Source organism: Amphiprion ocellaris, chromosome 14 (assembly GCF_022539595.1).
Source record: "Amphiprion ocellaris isolate individual 3 ecotype Okinawa chromosome 14, ASM2253959v1, whole genome shotgun sequence".
Lineage (NCBI taxonomy): Eukaryota > Metazoa > Chordata > Actinopteri > Pomacentridae > Amphiprion > Amphiprion ocellaris.
The window spans coordinates 8,450,938-8,472,770 of record NC_072779.1 but is presented as its reverse complement, the minus strand read 5'-3'; the positions used below and the strand labels follow the sequence as shown (position 1 = coordinate 8,472,770).

Below are 21,833 nucleotides of genomic sequence, written 5' to 3'. Positions count from 1 at the left end.
CTTTTTCTCCTTTTTTCACGTCAAAATCTATTGTGCAAAACAGGCCTATCAGACTCACCGTAAGGCATGAATTACAAGTAAAATTTGTCGCCTTTATCTCTGAAATGAATTGTTAAGGAATTGTGGTGTGACCAGTGACAGAAGAGTAAACATTCCTACCCTTGTAAGTGCAGCAGCACTAACAGCAGCTATAGGTTAGTCATGCAAAGACCGTAGATGCTAATAAAGTTCTAAGAAAAAGTTCTAAAAAACTGAATATACCTGTAAAACTATCTAAGGAGAAAAACCACATCAGTCAGGTTGAGTCAAATCAAACAGTCATGTGCTTATATTTCGGAAAATAATCATATACATTTTGCATTATAATACAAGCGTTCACTATGATTCAAAATATCAAAAAAGTGCAAAATGAGCAAAAGCAGCGAACACTAGATGGTCTCTAGTGTTGGGTGGATTTCAAATCAGTTTAACGTGATTAAATATTACTCACTGTTAAGTACTTATGGACACACTTCACTTAAACAGTCCTGCACAGTCAAGTGGCTATAATGTTCCCACTGTAGGTGTTAAATACTGTGAAAACGATTCTTTATTGAGTGTTAATCTTGGATGATTAGATTGGATTGAAATAGTCCAGAGATGTAACAAATACTCGAGGAATCTACTTTAAATGTGACACTTGATAGCTGAGTATTGTCATCTGACTGATGGAAGAAGTGTTACCATTTAGACGACTACTGGCTAAAATTGTGCTGAACATCTAAAATTAGGTTGTTTTTTCTTTACCATTTACATATTCACAGTTTACAGTAGGTGTCTTCGAAACCGTCAGCATATTCAGTAATTCTACTGCATCTGTCTGCCCTTTAGAGATGAACCCTCGGCTCGTCTGGCGGGGAAGTGGCAGTGTTTTCATGACCACTTTTCACATGTAGTTTGAAAGCTTCTTAACAGGCTCCTTCCTACAATGCAGGGGAAGTCTGACCAGGCAGTTTTAACACAAGGCAGTTTGAAATAAATGTAAATTTTCTCTTGTCATTCAATTCAGCTTCCATGAAGTAATCCACAGCCTAACTGTAATTGATCAGTTGGCAATAGCAACTCTATATTATCCTACTTAGCGATACAACCCAACATTGAGCATATTTTGGTGCAAAATAGCAATGCAGGCAGAAATAAAGCCTCAGACGTGCGCAGAGAGTGATCTGTCCATGCAGAGCAGCAAACAAACACAAATGAACCTTATCGCGTCTCATTAGCAGTAAAGTGGTAAATATAGGTGCAGCAGAGGAAGATTTGTTTGATGGGCAAGTTACAAGATTGTCATCCATCAATCAAAACTCAAGAATAACACATTATCACCATAAATAGCAGCAAATGTAATGCATAAATACAGAAATGAAGTCACTTTTTGGAAATTAAGCAACAACAAGCTACAATGCTAGTTAGTGTAGGTTTGACTCAGGACTGACCAACACTGCAGGAAAGACTTTTACCATAGCTGAGTGCAGAAAACATTTGGACTTGTCATGGCAGGAGAAGCAATGAATGACATCAAAACTGACTGTTTAACTATAACAATCCAGTATGTCACAATGTACAATACCAGGGATGTAAAATTTAGGCTGAAATGAAATTTGGTCACTAAAAGTGCCCTGAAGGGGATTTCTTGTAAACAAAGTAAAGCTTACATTCAGTGTTACTCACCAAAATACATTATATGTATTCTGGAATTCTATCAAACATTCATCATAGAACATTTGCAAATGCACAGTGTTGTTTACATCCATGATTACAAGCAAAAAGTTTTTGTCTTTGCTGACTTTATTGGCACTCTCATACTGATCCACTCGTGTTTCTGTAGAATAGCGTCAAACCAATGGCAGGACTGTGTGTTGGACATGTGCATGTGGACCCACAAGAAAAACTACTCCGTAGTGCTACTAGAAGTCCAAAGCTCCACCAGCTGGGCACCCAGGTAGCTCAGTTCGAATCCAGCCTACGGCCATTTACTGCATGTCATTCCCCCACTCTTCTACCCACATTTCCTGTCTCTCTCTACACTGTCCTGTACAAAAAAGGCCAAAAAATAACTTTAAAAAAAAACTCCACCAGCTACCTTCAATAATGCATTTATTCCTGTTGCTCTCCTGCTATGACATGTCCACATGAAAGCTGTGAAAATCATTTAAAGAGGGAATGCAATGAGTTTTTTTTTTTTTTTTTTTTTTTTTTTACCAAAACAAACTCACTGCAGCTAGTATGAACTGGGAGAAGTTGCACAACCTGCAAAACTCAGTACCATATTTCCAAGTTTGTGTTGTTTTTTCTTTTTTTTTTTGGCTTTTGTGTATCATGTAAATGCAATTCATAGGTAAGAAATATTTGCTTTTGCCACAAAGACGTGGTGGTTTCTGCATACATCAAGTCCAAATTCTCTAGCATTGTAGCTGACTGCTGTAGCAAAAGGCGGGTTTAGCTTCATTCAACACAATGGCACCACACAGTAAAGCTATTTTCTAAAACATGTCAGTTGTACACAAGAAGAAGCTGCTGCGATTATTAGCTTAGCTGTTTGGCACATGAACAACAATATGTCGGTAGGCATACCAATGATCTCTGTGATATCTCATAAGAAAATAGAAATCATACAACTTCCAGTCTTAAACAAAAAGTCCACTCTGTGAGTATGAAATAAAAGCCTGTTTTAAACATCTTCAGTCCAAAATAATTTACTGTATTTCTGCCAAAAAAAGACAGATCAAAAGATGGCTTGTATGTGCTTTCTGTTGTTAAGAGTCTTCTCAGGTCCGTTCTGCAGTTTACAACCTTCTGAGGTGAAACTGTCACAGTAGTTTGGAGAGTAAAGTACCGTATGTGGCTGATGTTGTGCTTCAGTCTGACTGACGGACGTCTCAGCAGAGTCTGATGCTTCCCTTTGGATGGTCGGGTAGCTGATGGAAGATATGAGTCTGTGTGTGTGGAAGGTATTGAGGCATAGAGTGAGCCAAATAAGCGACAAATACAGGAGAAGACTAGACACACATCATGAACACTGTGTCATCTATCGTCCGTTCTGATTGGCTCTCAGCAGGTTTCTCCCAGAATCCTGTGCAGGTCCTCAGGTAAGACACGGCCTTCTTCACCACGACTTATATTCCTCACCATCCTGTGATGACACAAAATACAACGCAGATGCACAAAAAGTCTTTAACATATCTTCATTTAATATTCTCATTTTAACGATTGTTAGTATATGAAATTTCTAAAAACATGTAGCCAAAGTTACCACATTCCTGATGATTCCTCATGCAGAAGCTGGATGACATCACCACAGTTGAAGATGATATCATCAGTGCTGGCCATGCTGCTCTCCACCATGACTCTGTACCTCCCCGCCACCTGCAACAGAAGAAACACAATTAAAATTGTGTGTTTTAATGTTTCTCGATATGCACAATAGCCCTAAATTTACATCTACAAATAGATTCAGACACAGCTTCCACTGTCAATTGTTTTTTTGTTTGTTTTACAATTTTGCCAGTACTACCTCCCCAGTGTTTATTGCCATCTTGTGTATCATTTGTCCCCACTATTCTTTTCTCTGTCCCCTTTACCCTCATCCCAACTGGTGGAGGCAGATAGCTGTTCTCCCTGATCCTGGCTCTGTTGTAGGCAGGTGTTTCCTTCCACCACCACCAAGTTCTTGCTCAAAGGAAATCATTAAATTTGTTGGGATTTCCTGTGTAATATATTACTGCAAAGTCTTGACCTCAATATGCAAAGTGCTTTGAGTTGACTTATGTTGGTGGTTTATGAATCAAAATGAATTGAACTGAACTGATCTTAGGATTTAGTAAAACACCCTTTAGATACGGGTAGGCACGTGGTACAATAGCAGAAGTCGTACAATAAAGGCTTCATCATGGTCACATGTTGGTCTTTAGTCGTACTGATTGGCTGAGAAATGTTAAGGAGGTGGGGCTTGTCTAATAGGAGGCAGCAAGAGGAGGAGGATGTAAATGAAAAACACAAGAAAGCTGCCATGTTTTGGGACAGTGAGGAACTTAATTGTGAAAACATAACAGACAGGGACTGACAGTGTTCATCCCAGATGCGTTTAGGTCCTGTATAGTGAGCCGTCAGTTAAGAAGCAATGCAAGACAACTCCAGAACTCCAGGCCCGATCCCACCTCCCAGCTGAGGGAGGCGACACATCAGGAGGTGAGTTATTGTAGTCTGTTAGTAGTCGGTGTAGCTGCACAACCTGGTGTTTATGGATTCCACTTAACATTGCTAATCATTTGTCCAATACCACACGTGACAAAGTCTGACCAGTGGAGCAGGCTGATCGTCCTCGTCTGAGTCCGATAAGGTGGAGAGGTCTGTAGCGCCCCAGTCCTCCAGGCCTTCACAGATCGCCACTGAATGAGCAGGAACAGGCCAACCTGCAGGACACAGACAGCTGAGACGACTGACACTGAAGAGGTACGTTTTTCACTTACTAAAATCTTTGTATATCTCCTACAAAAGAAACCAAGTTCTTTTAAACAAACTACTGTCTGCTACTACCTTTCCAGTACAGTCTGTGCTGTAGGTTGTCGCATTTATTGACATACTTTTTCATTCATTATTGTTTTGTGTATCTTATGTTTAACTCTGTGGGACCTTTATATTTTCACATAGCTACAAGATAAATTGCCCTTTGATGACAAGTTGAGAGTAAAATTGTAGCTAAAAGTCGAAAGACATTATTTGAGATCTGACCTGAAGCAATTAAAAAGAAGTGTTTAAAAGAGCAAAAGTATGGGTTTTTCAGGAGTATATTATACAAATGGCTTAAAACAAGAAAGCGTACTGTGCCTGAAATATGTTTGGGGGTTAGGCGAGAGAATGGAGAGAAATACTTTGGTTGTATAGGATGTTAAAAACATTGTCTAGTAAGTCGTGGACTCAGATTGAAAATAGCTGTCCTGCATATCATGACCTGTTACAGAAAGACTAGAATATCAAATCCAAACATTATTAAATTTGAATCCTCAAGTTAACTTTAAAGTCCAAATGGTGATAAAATCTAAGCTTGATAATTGTATCCAAGTCCAAGCACAACTTTAAAAGCCAAATACAGCTATTTTTCAACCTTTAAATGCTCCATTGTTCTCAAACAGCATTAAGATAAGATAAGATAAGATAAGATAAGATAAGATAAGATAAGATAAGATAAGATAAGATAAGATAAGATAAGATAAGATAAGATAAGATAAGATAAGATAAGATAAGATAAGATAAGATAAGATAAGATAAGATAAGATAAGATAAGATAAGATAAGCCTTCATAAAATACCACAGTTTGCAGTGCTACAGCAGCAACGGGGATAGTGCAAAAGTGTAGGTAACATTGTAGAACATAACAGTTAACAAAAAATATACATTAGTACTGATTCTTCCATACACGTAAGTCTCATAAAATAATCATATATTTGCCATATTACAGTCAAACGATTGCTGTATGCTGTTGCTATATGACAATAAAAAAAAGACAAAAATACTTTCCATGGACATATAATTATGTATTATTAAATCTAATTCAATTCCAGCACAGTGCATGTATACAGTAAATCAAAACTGCTCTTAAGTGACTGTAGAGAAAAACTGATGTAAGCTACATATTTATGAGTGCGAGTTTTATAAGTAATTTGTCACAGCAACTCACTGCGTCGAGGTGAATGAACCACAGGGTCCGAGTGGGCGGGGCTAGTGTGTATAGACTCCTCCCCTCTCTGCCTGTAGGAGTGGCTTGTTGCCGTGGAGCTGTGAGGAACAGGGAGACACGCTGAGCAGCCTCCCACCGACGCTCCGCCCCACGACACACACATCTCTGATGCACTAAACCGCATCACCATGGGAACAAGACACGAGCACAACAAACAAACAAAAAAAACGAACAACAACAACAACATCCACGGTGTCACAAAACGAGCTCATACCTCATCCACATTCTGTAAAATAATACAGCATTCCCTTCAGTTCACAATCACATATATTTCAGCGTCTGACTTAAAAGCATGTTTGAGGTTGGAACGCAAATCAATTATATCAGAGACCGCTGCAATATATGAAAATATTAGGTTGTTTAAAAAATATTCCACACAAACGTACCAGGACATGATTAAAGAGCATTTGAAAATAATCCACAATGTGGTTAAAGCTGTTTTAAATAGTAGATGAGTGGAGTTTGTCCTATTTAGTTCAAGTAAAACAACTGAAAGTCACTTTATCTGACTGTGTTAAAGCCTACCCATCTACTACATAAAGCAGACACTTTAGTTACTTACAAACACTATGTGACCTACACGATATTAAGTAAACAAACCATTCAAAAAGACACAATCATCACAGTATCTCATCATACATCTATTAGTAAGAATCAAAAAGTCCCACAAGGCGATGTCTGATCATGGTTAAATCATGATCACACACTTTGGAAACTGAACTGTGAGTCTATATGAAAGTACTTAGTTAAAAAAAAAAGACTGGTGTTATTTAATATCGTCAATAAATCCCATGACAAGACCAAAACCAACAATGTAAGTTCCTTTGACAATACCTCCAGTCTTCCCTAAACCTGAAGAGCTTTATCAGTTGTTCACAAACACAGTTAAATCTTTTGCACTAAAGTTTTTGGTTAATGGAGACTGTTTTTGGACATTCAGTGCCTATACAGTGCCTATACAGGACGACAGAAGTGCATAACACAGATCAATAAAGAATCTATCAATCAGGCTTTGATCACAGAAACAATATTGTTGGTTTTGATCTTTAACGAAATCTGTTGACAAAAAGAAAAACAAATCCCTGCATGATGAGTAATGACAGGTTATGTATCTTGATACTCCCAAGACTCACAGATTAATTAAATTAACCACATGCTAGCATGCTAACAGTAAACAGAAGACTGTTACAGCCTATAATAAGTCCACAAACTCACACTCACAAACACAAACACCCTGTACAGCTCCATCACTGTCACCATCCTAGAGAACAGGCACCATCAATGACTTACATATCAGAGCAACAACTGTAAGATGTTAGAAAATCTTGAAACTCTAAAGAGTTATATATAACATGTACAATCAGCTTACTGGGATGCTCAGCCCAGTATCGATAACAAAAATGTCAAACAAGCTTAAGGACTGTTTAAGCAGTTTGGCACGTGGTTCTCAATTTTAGTCAGTGGGACGTCAAACCACCAAATCAGGGACTGCTAAACTGGAGAAACCAGATAACTGTATGTAACTATGGCATGGAATTAAAAGCCAGAAGGAGATGTTCAGGTCTAAATTCACTGCATGAGATGAGACTGTCCATGGTGCTGAAATTCAGCAGCTTGAAATTTTAGCACCAAGGACAGTGTTGTGGCATCTGCAGGATTTGGTAAGTCAGCCATGTATGCCAGTTCTCAAGGGTAATGACGAAGATGCTAGTACATACGCAGACACATGCACACTCATTTCTACATCCTGTGAAGAGACAATTTTGATGCTTTGTTAAATATAACAAAAATGACAAGATGTGCTGGCGTGTGGGCGTAACTGAGGTGTCATTTGATCATCAAATCATTTCAGAAAATAAACATTTATCCCAAACACACTCCCTCTGATGCAACGCTAACACTGGGAAAGCTATCGTTAATTAAGATGTCGCATCGGCAATGGACGTTTCAAACAAAGCAAACTACACAGACCGAGTTACTCGACTCAGAATTACAGAAGAGAATATTTTCAATTCTTATTTGAGCAAATTATTTTTGCCCCTAGATAAAAAGGAAGTCATGCAAAGAGAATCACCTGTCAGAGAGAGGGTTGTCTGAAAGTGGAAGAGAAGGAGCCTCATCTGAGAAAAGGTGACGAAATAGAATCATGGGTTACATTTAAGAGAATGGTACTTTACAAGCAACATTTTCCCAAAGACTGCATGTAAAAAACGGACGTAGCCACTGTAGTGTCATCCATTTGTTTGTGAGCTACCATTTTGAGGCTTAAGTTCAGAATGTGCTCTATGAACAAGGGAGGTATCTGACTGAGAGCTCTAAGACACCACACGTGCCACATACCCTGCTTTATTGTCTATTTTTTTTACTAAACAGCACTAAAATTTATCAAAGGAACATCATGCTGTATTGAAGGAGACTTGAAACTAGTGATTGAGACCATAAACTCCTTTTGAAAATTTTTAACTAGGTAACAAATAAAGTGAGAAGTTGAGCCATGTTCTCAAAGACCTCTATACAGTCATAGTTCTCTTTGCCCCCTGCTGGCTGGTAAAAAGAATGCAGGCTAAGGTCATTTTTACACTGGCTTCACTTTTCAGACACAGAGGCTTGGTCCATTTTTTATATACAGTCTGTGCATTCTACCCAAAGGCTAAATTAAAGAGGCTACTCTGCTCTAAAATATGAACAGTAAAGAGCTTCAGAACACAATAATAGTAATTGTTAAATGATAGATATACAGTTCTGTATTACCTCCTTTTCAAATCAGAGCTGAATCCAAGTTAAACAAAATGAAATCAAGCATTTCAAAGAAAAAAGGAAACCGAGAGGTCCCAACTGTGAAGCATAGCAGTGATAGAAACCTTGACGTAGTTTCTGCTGGTTAGTGAGAATTTTTCGAATCTCCGTCAGCCAGGCAACTTTGACCTCCACTGTGGGAGCCTTCACAGACACACACACACACAAGTACAGTAAAGATTAGAACACAATTAAAGTCTAGGCAATTAGACATATAACAGAAAACACAAGATTAAATACCTGAACTATGTACACCACTTCTCTGCCACTGTACCAGATTTCAAACTTTTTCACATCTCCTTTCACAGTTTCTGTGATTCCCACTGCACTCATCTATAGAAACAGAGAGAAGACATTACAAATCACTACAACCTGCCATTATTATTACTTCTGAATTGTTATTTTCATTGTGAGCTGCAACCAAACGTTACATCCCCTAATAATAGGTGCAAGAACTCAATGATACCCAAAGCTGCAGCCTCCAAGAGTCGTATTATAAGCTTCATAAACGGAGAATTTATTGTATAGCGGTTGAATTGGATGGAGCTTGGGGTGCCTGATAACGGGGATAAATAACGTATTGTTACTCTGAGGCAGGATTTGAAGCTGTAGAACGGCGTCCGGTCTTGGTTGTCCTCGTCTCTGCGCTTGCAGAAGAGCAGCGCGTGTTCGTAGAGGAAGAGATGTCTCTGCATGGGTTTGAACCTGGCCAGCTCCTTCATCCGCACTGCTGCCCTTTTGTGGCTGATCCACACGCTGAAGCCCCCCTGCATCACCACACGGCCCAGCTGGCCGAGATCACCCTGAGACAGACAGACAGACAGACAGACAGACAGACAGACAGACAGACGGACACACAAGACAGAACCCCACATGAACTCGTGAACTGTCCCTACCGGCCAACAAACCGGCAAACTGGGAACATTATCTCTTTATACTCATGTATAATTGAGACATTCGAAGTAGCTGCATACAACACACATCACATTGACTCTGTCAGGATTAGCAGGAAACACTTTGTGACTCACTCTGATACGATAATGTCAAAAATCTGGTATCCAGTGATGTGATTGTCTGCTTTTGTGTGGATTTGAGCAGCTGCTACCTGATATCCGGTGATGGCGATCTGATGCATGGAGTCGTTGACAGACTTGAGCAGCTCCAACATGGAGTCCAGAGCCTCCCGGAGCTCACAGCGGTAACGCTCCTCGGCACAGTGCTTCAAAAGCTCCTGAGCAAAGACAGACACACAGGATGACATGTCAGTGGCTGTAACTTTATCTAATCTGGTCCGTCTTGATGTCTGTCCACATGTCCGCGTGCAAATTTAAATCACTGGCTGTCTGCAACTCTGCAGATTAGATTAATGGAATCTACCTGCTATTGTCAATTTGTCTCCGTGCCTGTTTAAAATGATTTATGTGTCCATGTAAGTCTTCTTATTTGTCTGTATATCAGCGTTCATGCCTTTCTGTTCCAATAACTCTCTTGACTGTTTGTCTTTGCGCAATCGTCTCTTTTTTTCCCAGAAAGAAAATCAATTATTTTACAGGCTGAATTGTCCACATGACTTATTTCTACTGTAATAATAATCAGATTCTATACAAAAACAGAGCCACAGACTGGAGTCAGACAAGGCACAGTGAGCTAAGTATTACAATATATTGCCACTCCCAGAAGCTTCAGTCTAAAGTTCAACTCGCATTTTCACTTATGTTTTATCCTGAGTACCCTGAGTCAAGAGGATGTCAGAGAAAGAATTTAGCAGCCATTTAGCTGAAAATCCCCCTTTTCTTCCGAAACTAAGCTGATACACTTTGCACTATCTGTAAATAAAATCAACATGCAAATTAATTTCACGGTAAAGATGCATATCTCTGTAACATTTAGTGTCAGCGTACTTTCCAAAAATCACTCAATGTCTGACACACTTTTGCATCGATGCTGCAAAACCTTGATGTGATTTGTTGTTTTTTCCTTTGTATTTTTCTACTGGTCAACTTACAAAAGAAATATGTATGTATTTCACGGAAAGAAAGTTCATATAATCTCATGTGCTATTGTGATGGTCATTAAGAACAAAGCCTTTTTCTTTATTCATGTAATCACGTGACCCAAACTGGCCCAAATGTACAATACCTTGAGCAGTAGCTGGTACTTGGTGAGACGTTGGACTGGTTTCAGCAGGTAAGAGTCCAGACCCAACTTGTGTTCCAGCTTCTTCTGGCACTCCTGCAAAGAGACAAAATGAAAGACAAAGAGATCAAATTATGCTGCTGGAAATGCTCGAGACAAAACTGGAAAATCACGCATAATACACCATAAATACAAAATGAGGCAGTAGGTGAATCTTGTTAATTTTGTGCAACTACCTCAAAGAAGGGCGAACCAGCACACTGTCGCCATAGCAACTCAGAGCGAGGCTTGTTTTGGCAGTAGCGTTCATACACCTGGAACTTCTCCTTCTGCTCACACACACACACAGATGTAACAGTTAAATATGTAATGTATCACTTCACATAAAGTCCTCGTGTTTCTCATGATGCTTCCTCACCCTTTGCAGGAAGCAGGCCCCCACCCTCTCTGGTGTCTCCAGGCAACCCTGCAGATCCTGGAGGAAGATCCTGAATGAAGAATCCAAGAGGAAAATGAAAGGAAATTGGATTAGCATGAAAAGACGGCAGGACAAGGACAACTCGGTGACAGCTTGTGAGCTCAGTATGTGTGCATGGCTCGCCTGCTGTGGAACTGGTAAATCTCTGGCATGTTGCCGAACAGAACGTCCTTCTGGCTGCGCAGAGCTGGAGGAAGGAGATTGGAAATGGAGGGGTCCTCCATTTCTGCCCTGTAGCCCTGGTAAGTGTGGAAACGAGGTGAGGTGAAGTGAGGAGAGCAAGTGAAAAACACATTTTCACGATGTGGGTTTTCCCTCTTTCTCTCAATATGCTGCTGCTGTGCATTGTAAACTGTCTAAAAATAGCAAAATACCATAAAATAATCCAAAATCAACTCACCAGAAGGACAGAAAGGAGTTCATCCACATAGATCCTCTCTGTAGCTATCAGCTCCTTCATAATGTGGCTATAAAGAGTAAAAATTACACATAAATAGACTAAATCTACAGGAAAAACCAATGTGGAACATGACACCACTGTGATATCAGCTCCCATTTGTGTCGCACATGTGCAGCTGCAGGCTGAATACAAATAGTGCCAGATTGGAGTCACAGGTCAAGTTTCAGGTCAGGGATCAGGTCTGACAAGTGAAAGATTTCATACCGTGTGACCTGCTCCGGATTGTCCTCGGCCTCTGAATCGGTTTCAGTTGTGGAGCCGTACAAACAGCTGCGGTTGCCTTGGTAATCATGCATCACCTCGATCTGATGGAAAACACATAAATAAGTCTGTCAGGTTGCTTGTTTTACTGAGGGCAAACATTTTGTGGTGCAGATTAACCACAAAATACAACTAGAGATCTATTCATGGCCAACTGAACGGACACAAAGACAACACTCTCTGACGAGTCTGAAACATATTTAAGAAGCTCTTTAAACAAACCACATTTGAGCTGAAGTTCTTTCCAGCATCAACAGAAAAAAGCAGCAAAAATACACACACCTTGCGTTGGCTGTTGTTCCTTCTTGCAGCTCTCTTGCCAGGAAGCAGGTCAAAGGAGAATTTGGAGTTTAAAACATTAAAGTCTACACCTGCGGGGAAAATCAGCACAAATACGACAGGTAAGGACAGCGGAAAAGATTAAAATGCTGGCAAAGGACAGTAAAATACATGCAGAGGATCAAATTACTTTTATCTATTGTCATAATTTTAAAATTGTTATAATTGAAAAATCTAGTAATCCTTGCTAATGTAGCTATATATATTTTTGAATGTAATCAGGCCTGTTGTTTTTTGTAATTTAATTAAGGAATCCTGTTTACATGTAATCTGTCAAGTGTGAAATGCAATAAGAAGGAAGTACAGGTGAGAGATAACTGCATCCTAATAGCACCCCTCTAGTGGACAGAACCATGAAAACAAACTCCAGAAATAAATGTATTCAACAACTTCATATCATTTTGTTTCCTGAAAAATATTCCTCATGCTTTCTTCTAATACTAGTGTCTGGTGGAAGATTCCTTAAAAAAGGCAATGTGCTCTAGAAACTGCTTCTGATTTGCATCCATGAAGCAGAGGGTCAGTGTGTCAGCAGGGGGTTGTTGAGGAGGGCTGTACCATGTTTGGGGGAGAAGAGGGGTGACTTGCATCGCATTGAGGTCTGCTCCGGTTCTGGCCGGGGAGCCACCAGCTGTATGGGTCGGACCTGTATGTCTGCCAACTTCCTCAGACACTGCTCTCTGTTCCTGATCATGGACTGCACCGAGTTCAGCTTCTCCGTTACCATGGAGATCTGGGACTGGAGAGGGACAGAGTGTAAACACAGGTGGGCTTGTGAGCCATTTGTGTTTGTGTGGTATCAGTGGGCCACCTGCAGCTGTGGGGTGAGTATGGCTTCAAACTCCAGGCTCAGAATGTCCTGGCTGTTTTTCAGAGCGGACGGCGCCCTCTCCTGGTGGCAGCTCAGGTACTGCAGCGCCTCCTGGGCTCCCTCTCTGGTCTGGAACTTGTCCACCATCTGACTCGCCAGCAGGTAGGCGCCTTCGTCACACCACTGCAGGGCCTGTACACACAAGGGCAAAGACACAGCAGAGTTAAACACAAACATCCAACTGCTAAGTCAGTTTATGTTTTAAGAACAAAAGGAAAGATTTGCTATATTCAACAACTAACTTTATGCAGAGATGAAACACCTATTTCAACAGCTATAGGAGCACAGCACCAGAACAGACAGATACAGTTTGATGCCACTAAACACCTTCACATATTTATTTTTAACGTTTTGATTAAAAAAGATAAATAAAACAAGCACAATGCCTAGAGTACTAGGAAGAAGTATTCAGACCCTTCACTTTAGTAAAATGATCAGAATAGGCATGTAAAAATACTCCATTACAAATTAAAGTCCTGCATGAAAAATACTTCTTAAGTACATAAGTACCAGCAGCAAAATGTAGGTAAAGTATTAACATTTTAACCCTGTAAGACCCAAATATAGAAAAAAAATGAGCAAAAAATTAAACGACAAAAAAATTAAAACTATAACTATATATATATATATATATATATATATATATATATATATATATATATACATGTATATATGTATATGTATATATGTATATGTATATGTGTGTGTGTATATATATATATGTAAACATATATGTATATATGTCTGTATATACATATATATATATATATATATATACGAAAAAAATTGCTTAAACGTGCAATAAGCCTAAAAAAAATGAAAATTGTTTTTGTTTTTTTTCTACATACATTTCAAAATAATAAAATTTCAAAAAATTTTCATTTATTGCTTTTGAAGGAGCATTTTCTCATTAGAATCAAATATTTAGGGATAGCCTGATAAGGCAAATTTGTAATTTGTGATACTGACTCTACAAATAAACATGATTTGAATACTGGAGGCAAAGTAAAGCATGAAGACGCACAGACAAAACAGTCCGTAACAAAAATACATAAACATCCCGGATGTCATTGAGTATGTGTTTATTGAGTAGCTGTTTTACCTCTTCAAGGCGCAGCAGCAGGTCTCGTGTTCGTGTCAGCGAGGCCCGCTTGGTGCGTATGGCAGTGGTTATGACATCACAGTGATGTCGCAGCTCATTGCAGCGCTGGATGATGAGAGCCAGAGCATAGTGATGGTTGGCAGCCAGCTGGTGACCGTGTAGAATCACCACCTGGGCACGAGTCATCTCCTCCTGATTCACACCAAGAAGAAAAAAGTTTTGGTCCCAGAATAAGTTTTTCCAACATTTTATCTTATGATTTATATCAAAGTTGATTAAATTGGTTTTGACCGATCTGTAATTGTTTCCTCATACTATAAAATAAATCAACAAAAACTCAAACACAATTGGGAATCCAACCAGTCCTTCCACAGTAAAAATCCTCTGCTTAACCCATTCAGCCACTAACTCCTACTACCCCTGACATTGTTGCTCTTTATACTGTTTCACGTGAAGTATGATTGGCCAAAGTCTGCTCTAAAGTCAGCAAATGAAGCCATGAGGAGGTGCAGAAACCTACTATCCTCTCAGACATTTGAATTGCAGCAAGCTAAAAGGTTATTACGGAATTTTTGCACAATGATGCCAAAAATGACCGCTTTTAAAGAGCCCATGTGCTACTAGACTTCCCATGAAACCATCAGAATTTCTATGCAAGACGAAATATAAAGGGGAAGATGATTGCAAACAGATGTACACTTTAAAAAGTTAGCCAAAACAGATGGTCAGAGTAGAATCATCAAGTTGAAACCTCAAAATAACATGTTTGTCCTGGTCAGTGCTAAGGCAAGGGATCAAAAGGTAAAAAGAGGAGAAAGTAAAGATAAAGTCTTAATCCAGGAAGTAACAAGCTGTACAAGACCTACAGATTTTAGTTTTTAGATTTAGTAACACGATACGAGTGAGGCAAATTAATCATCTTATATAATATTATGGTGTCACAGTTGGTTTAAGGAGGATACTGTGATATTCTACTGTTTCTAGCGCTAGCATACCTTTAATTTAAAACTTCTTTGTCATGGATGTTACACTGACTAATAAACACAAAGCAGCATGTTAATGATACATTTCTGTCTGCTTCCTTTAAGCAACATCTAAATGTTGTTGTGTGTGTTTGCTGGTGACCTGAGCCTGTTTGTCCAGAGTCTCCAGGTCTTTTAGTAGCTGTTCCGTCTGAACCACTGTGGTTCCCAGAGAGGCAACACCCTTCTCCTGGGCAGAGAGCCGCTCCAGCACCTCCTCCATCTGCACACAAACACGGTTACTCACCACAACAGGCTAACAAATAGCCAGGACTGGCAGTAAGACACCGAGCATCACACCTGCTGGAAGCTAATTTCGTAGTGCAGCAGCTGGAGGTACTGCTGCAGCTTAAGGTGATGTTTCTCAAAGAAGCCATCAAACGCCTCCTCCATGTCTCTGAGCTGGAACAGGAGCCTAAAAACACACCAACCCACATGACAGAGAGACTTCTGCTAAAATAAAGGTTTAACAACATGAAAAAGTGAGCATCAAACTGAGATTATGCCTTGTAAATCCTCTAAAAAGTGTGGGTATTATGTCCAATTATCTGGTAGTGCACCTCTGCACAGTGTCCATGTCTGCTTGTATCTCCCTCTCCTCTTCTGCGTCTCTCTTAGAAGCCTTGACAGTTTCCAGGTTAGACGACAGCAGACGTCCTTCTTTCAGCACACTGCGGATGTCGTCCTGACGAAACCGCGGAAAAAACGCAAATGAAAAACCACCCACAGCCAGCGCAAAGAGATTAAACACAGAGCCTGTCAGATACAGAGGTGGAGAGTGAGAAAGAGACAGAAGGAAAGATGGAGAGCGAGCAGCAACCTTCATCTGTCGGTATCGGTGGGTGTGAGAGTGCAGCAAGAATTCGATGGCATTTGCTTCGTCTGGTAGTTCGGTCTCAGACAGCTCTGATCCAAAGCCCTGCAGCAGCTGGGCAATTTCCTTCACTGTGACTGCAAAGGTCTCAATGGCCTGCAGACAGACACACATTTTTACTCAGAAAAGACACAAAGAAGGCCGGGTAACTATCTCCTTTTCCATAGACAGAATCCTTATATTGAGATATTATTGAGAGGTTATTGTTCCATTATTAGTTAATTCAATTAATTTTAAGGTCCAAAGAGATCTAAAAATCTCCCTTCTCATACTAAACAGAAACGTGGCATGCAGTGGTGGATTAAGCAGCATCTGAAGTGCCTACCGTACGGAGGACGATCCAGTCACTCTGGCAATACTCCACTTTTGCAGTGAAGTCGGATGTCAAGTGGTTTTCATCGATGTATCGCAGCAGGTCACCAACTGAACGCAGCATCACCACCTGCAAAATGTAGAAACCAAAAGGCATCTAGGCAGTGCTGTGCTGCGTCTGACATTTTGACAGGTGACAAAATAAACAGTTTCAAGAAAACATGCAGCATCTCAGCAGTAATGTCTGGTTGTCTACTGTGCATCAGATGAATTAGAAATATTTTAGAAATATTTTAATATGCCATCATTCTTAGCTTTTAACCCCCTTCTCACCGGCATCTTTAACAGGAAATCATCCTGGCTGAAGCGGAAGCCCAGGTCAGTGCTTGAAGATGGACTGGGGGCGGAGCTTAACAAGGTGGAGGGGCGGAGCACCAAGACCAAATGTAGATTACCAGGAAATGAGGTCTGAAAGAAAGCAACAGATACAACTTTGTTACTCAACATATCTGTTCAAGGAAGGCATCAACATCAAACAAACTCCCCAGATGTACAGGTATGTTTACAAAGGCTTTGCCAAATCTTTTTCATATCACAGTATGACAGTAGAAAAGCAACAAGTTTTGCTCAAACCATTAACGATGTCTCTGTCCTATTCAAGTATCCCAGTATAGTGCCTATGGAAAGTATTTATTCCCAAGAATTTGCAAAAAAAGACACTTTCACATCAAAGTGAAAGCAGATTTCTGCAAAATAAATGTAAAAAGTGAAAAAGGTGATTGGACAAGTATTTGTCCCTTTAAGTCAGTATTTAGCAAATGCACCTTTGGCCGTAACTACAGCATTGAGCCTGTGTGACTAGGTCTCAATCAGCCTTTCACATCTGAACACTGCAATTTTACCCAATTTTTTTTTTTGCATAAGAATAGTAAGCAAACAGCCTTTTTCATGTCCAGCAACAAATTTGCAGTTGGATTGAGGTCTGGGCTTTAAATTGGCCACTCTAGATGACTCAATTTTCTGTCGTTAAAACATTACTGTGTAGCTTTAGCTGTATGCTTCAGGTCATTTTCTTGCTGGAAAATACACAGTCCCAGTTTTCTTGACTGCATCAGGCTGTCCTCCAAGATTTCCCTATGCTTTGCAGCATATATTTTACTCTTTGACCTTTACAAGACTTCCATGGCCTGCTGCAGAGAGGCAGTCCCATATTATGATGCTGCCACCACCATGCTTCACGGTGGGGATGTTGTGTTTGTTGTCTACAAACATAGTGTCTAGTCCGATGGCCAAAAAGTTGGATTTTGATTTCATCAGAAGAAAGAACTTTCTTCCAGTTGACTTCAGAGTTTGCTACATGCCTTCTGGCAAACTCCAGTTGAGATTTATATAAGCTTTTATCAACAGTGACTTCCTTTGGCACGTTCCTGTAAAGCGTTGACTGGTGAAGAATAGGCAACAGTTGTGTGAACAGTCTCTCTAATCACAGTCACTGAAGATTGTAACTTTTTCAGTGGAACCATAGGTGTCTTGGTGGCCTCCATCACTAGTCTTTTTTTGCAAGGTCACTCAGCTTTTGAGGATAGCCTGCTCTAAGCACATTTATGTCTGTGTCATATTCATGCTATTTCCTAACATTGGACTTATCTGTACTCCAAAAGATAGTCAGTGACTCAGATTTTTTTTCATATCCATTCCTTGTCTTGTGCTTTCCAATAATCATAAGGGTCAATATATAATTGCAGGACTTTTTGTAACATAGCTGACAGGTATCATAGTTGACATTTTTGCTGTTTTCAGGCCTAAAATCAACATGACCGCCTGTAACTAAACACCACATGGCATTTTTAGAGAAAGATTCTTCTAAATATTATATATACAATTGAGTAAAATTGAAATTGAAATATATTTATAAAGATATTGTAGTAAAACTGTTGGCATGCGTTAAATCCATGCTTGACTGACACACTACTTTATACTAAATAAGTCAGAAAGCCTTGGAGTCTGGCCAGTCTTTTCTTCAGGAGGAAATGACATCATGTGGAGCAGGTCATGTGATTTGGAATTAACACACTTCCTTGAGAGCTGTTTTGTAATGGGGAACTTAGTTGGAAGTCATTTTTCAGACACAGATACATTTTTTAATTTTCTATATATAATTTGATACATTGCCAAAAAAGAAATATCTGTCATGATTATCTCAACTTAATAAAAAGAACACAATCAAAGTAATTTTTGAATAAGCTGATTTTATTATTGTTTAGCTAATTAGAAGGTGGTTGTTATTAAATTCGGACGGTTATTTAGTTGACATTTTAGTGATATCCAGTCACTTTTTATTAACAAGTGATTATTTCCATAATAAATAATTATGGAATTTGTAAAGACATGATCATAATGAACATAAAAAACATTATTTGTTTTTACTTCTAATAAAAATGTATGTAAGCTATATCCCATGGACTTCAAAAGTCCCTCAATTATATATTGACCCTTAAACGGAGTTGCTTAGAGTGTTCTATTGACTTCATGATGTATTTATAGCCATGAGGGCTGATTCACCAGTGACTAGACCTTCCTGATACAGGTGTCTTTATATTACGTTGTTATATTACTTCGCTACATCACTTGAGAAACACTCACTGCACTCAGATGATCTCCATATCCTTTTTCACTTTTTGTGTGACCTCAACCCCAACTGGCTGCACCTGTGTTGAAGTAGGTGAGTCACTTTAAAGGGGTGAATATTTATGCAGACAACTTATTTTCTATTTAGATTAATTGACAATACTATGTAGAAATCAGTTTCACTTTGACATGAAAGAGTCTTTTTGGGTAAATTTTTACCCTAAAAACAAAATTAAATCAAGCGTTATTCGTTTTGGTGAAAAAAGGAGATGAATACTTTTTGTAGGCACTGTAAGTCACGACAATGAGCAATACCAACTCTACTTACTCATACACCAGTATTTTTTCCTACTGTGACACATTACAGTGATGTACAAAAAGGTTTCAACATTTCAAGTTGATTGCTGACAGTTAACAACTTTGAGCCGGTGTGATTAACTACCACAAGGTGGTTCGTAATTGGTTTCGCCTGAGGTGTAAATCAATCTTCAGGAATTCAAACCTCAGGATTTATTAAGAAGTGTTATAGGCTGACATTATTTTACAGCTTAACAGTGTGGTAAACTGAGTTCCGTGGACTTATCCTCTACCACATCCCTGCATTGTCAGGATAACACAGAATGAGGGAATGAGAGGAGTCAACCGATCAGTCAGAGTCGCTGACAGCTGATTGCTGTCCGTCCTGAAGTCCAGCAAAGCTCAACACAGCATCAGCATCCTTCAGTGTCAATCTGGGAACTGTTTTGACCTCAGCAGCACTTCAGCATGTCTGACAGTCAGCCCCTCTGCTCCTTTGTCACTCTTCTCTCTTTCGTTATCAGCTGTCATGACCTCACGTTTCCTTCCTTGTACCATAAACTGCACGGATTGCCTTACTATGTCCAGCTTGGAAAAATGAAAACACAAGACTGAAAAGTAATTAGAAATTAAGTGTGGTGACTCTTTTCTTCACCTGCTTGCCATCATATGGCCTGCCGAATTATCCACAATGAGGAAAAGTTGTACGTCTTATCTGTTCCATATCTACTGATAAACCAGGCAGAGAACGTGTGTAATAGCTGTGGTTTTCCGTGCACTCTTTTCACATTCTTGTTCACATTAATGCGTTATCTGATGAAACAAACAAAAGCTCAAGGATTTAACTGCTTTTTCACTCACTGTGAGGCTGGTAAGTTAGTTATCTACTCTCAGAAATAAGGTTGTGAGGCTTTTGCTGGCAGTTCCAGAAGAAACGATTTTCTACAGAAGTATGTATTGTACCTTTAAACCAAATACACAGATTCCTCCTCTGCTCATCCTTCTGCAGCAGACTTTTGCACATAAAATGAACCAGGTTTATATTTACTCATGTAGCAGCCATGATGCATGACTGAACTGCAAGCACATCTGCATTCCACAACTGCACTTAGATCCGTGAGCATCAACTATAATCTGTCCCGCGAAGCTGCACAACTTGAACACATTCCACATTTATATGCTGCAGCGTCAGAGCCGTTACCGTTCTGCACCTGCAGTCCACACATACAAACACGTTTGTCATTGGCCTGTCCGACATACACTCTTAACACTGAACGACCATCTCAATCTGATCAGTCTCCTCACCGAGAAGCAGCTTTAACATCTAATGCAGTTTGCTCTGCCCTGAGAACACATCCCAGCCCTTGTGTCGCAGTACAGATCCCACTTCAGACAGCTCTCCTCTCTCTGCTGCAGTATCCTCGCCGCCCCGTTAGAAGCTTCCCACCTCCCCACCTCTCGGCGGAGCTTACCGCGGCCCGGCGCAGACGGGGGAAGCCCCGCAGCGGGTTGGACTCGGCCATGGCTTCCTTGTTCTTGCCCTGTTCTCCCCCCGGGCTCGGGAAGTCTGCAGCGGGACGCGGATGTCGGGAGCGTAGAAGCCGCAGCGATGGCACGGTAACCTCCACTGCAGTGTCCGGGTGGGCCGAGCGGCGCGCTGAGTGCGCACCTCAGCAGACGCACTCTGGACCAGGATGGTGGGGTGTGTTTCACCTCCCTGACGTCAAACACCGAACAAGTTGGCTGCTGATGCACAGAATGCCAGAATTATCATCATTATTATTAAGACATGACAAAGCGATTAGATTTAATCATTAATTTCATTGTAGAAAGGAATGTTTAAGAATAAAACTAAAATATGGATCAAGTTTTTTTTCAAGTCTCTAAAGCTAAAGTTGACTTTTTTCTTCTTTTTTCTTTTCTTTTCTTTTTTTTTTTTTTTACATTTTTGTTTAATAACAAAATAGAGAAACATTAACAGGGATTTAAAAAAAAAAAAAAGAGATTGAGAGTTGCATTGAAATTTTCCACTAGAGCCACTAGATGGCGCTTTGAACTTTAAAAGGAGATTGTGTCACCTGTGGTTCACCTTTTGACACCAGGAGCAGACATGATCAGATTAGTACATTAAGGTGCCTTAGGTCAAAAATAGGTTACGCTGTTGAGAACATGACCTGCAGCTTGTGACCTGCAAGATCTCATCAACAAGAGACAGGCTCAGACCAGACAGCAGACTACAGTAAACCAGGGACCACTGGGATTACATGATTAAACACAAATTTAACTAAACTGTTAACTTTAACTAAACCTCAGAAATAAGACAAGCTTTTCCATTGGTCTCTGAATAGCATTTAAAGAAGATAAGATAATGTCAATATGTTAACACGTTGTCGATGTTATGAGCACAAACTGAAACCATTAAAACTAGATTCCAACTTCTGCCGTCTACGTGTTAGATCCCCCTGGTTGCATTGCATGATCCAT

At 39.9% G+C, this 21,833-nt stretch overlaps 1 protein-coding gene and 1 long non-coding RNA gene across 4 annotated transcripts; one reads left to right on the top strand and one right to left on the bottom strand.

Annotated features, from left to right (window-relative positions):
* Nucleotides 1-300: 300 nt before the first annotated feature.
* LOC111567417 (proto-oncogene DBL) lies at nucleotides 301-20,956 on the bottom strand. 3 transcript variants are annotated; one of them, XM_023268526.3, is made up of 26 exons: nucleotides 20,822-20,956; nucleotides 16,758-16,892; nucleotides 16,438-16,554; nucleotides 16,059-16,208; nucleotides 15,799-15,923; nucleotides 15,539-15,653; nucleotides 15,342-15,461; nucleotides 14,217-14,408; nucleotides 13,055-13,246; nucleotides 12,802-12,982; nucleotides 12,187-12,275; nucleotides 11,848-11,948; nucleotides 11,584-11,650; nucleotides 11,307-11,422; nucleotides 11,124-11,193; nucleotides 10,942-11,034; nucleotides 10,709-10,801; nucleotides 9,675-9,800; nucleotides 9,157-9,372; nucleotides 8,810-8,902; nucleotides 8,635-8,713; nucleotides 7,848-7,893; nucleotides 5,714-5,886; nucleotides 4,336-4,448; nucleotides 3,290-3,402; nucleotides 301-3,169 (listed from the first exon to the last, which is right to left on the bottom strand). In XM_023268526.3, exons 1-26 carry the CDS (start codon nucleotides 20,870-20,872, stop codon nucleotides 3,088-3,090), a joined length of 3,048 nt encoding a protein of 1,015 aa, XP_023124294.1. In that variant the 5' UTR covers nucleotides 20,873-20,956; the 3' UTR covers nucleotides 301-3,087. The 3 variants fall into 3 exon arrangements, with proteins under 3 accessions (XP_023124294.1, XP_023124295.1, XP_035803269.1); XM_023268527.3 differs by having other exon boundaries at nucleotides 5,714-5,811; XM_035947376.2 differs by having other exon boundaries at nucleotides 12,832-12,982.
* On the top strand, nucleotides 16,123-20,903 carry LOC118470158 (uncharacterized). Its single transcript, XR_004847184.2, has 4 exons — nucleotides 16,123-16,257; nucleotides 16,392-16,617; nucleotides 16,773-16,980; nucleotides 20,766-20,903. It is a non-coding gene; the product is annotated as an uncharacterized LOC118470158 (long non-coding RNA).
* Nucleotides 20,957-21,833: the final 877 nt, after the last annotated feature.

Bases quoted from the DNA above. Each gene is read 5' to 3' on its own strand.
- LOC111567417 (XM_023268526.3), bottom strand. From the start codon at position 20,872: ATGGCCGAGTCCAACCCGCTGCGGGGCTTCCCCCGTCTGCGCCGGGCC. The intron at 15,462-15,538 runs GTGTGATGCTCG...GTTTGTGTGCAG, and splicing joins ACGAAATTAGCTTCCAGCAG to ATGGAGGAGGTGCTGGAGCG. The intron at 12,983-13,054 runs GTGGCCCACTGA...GTCCCTCTCCAG, and splicing joins TACTCACCCCACAGCTGCAG to TCCCAGATCTCCATGGTAAC.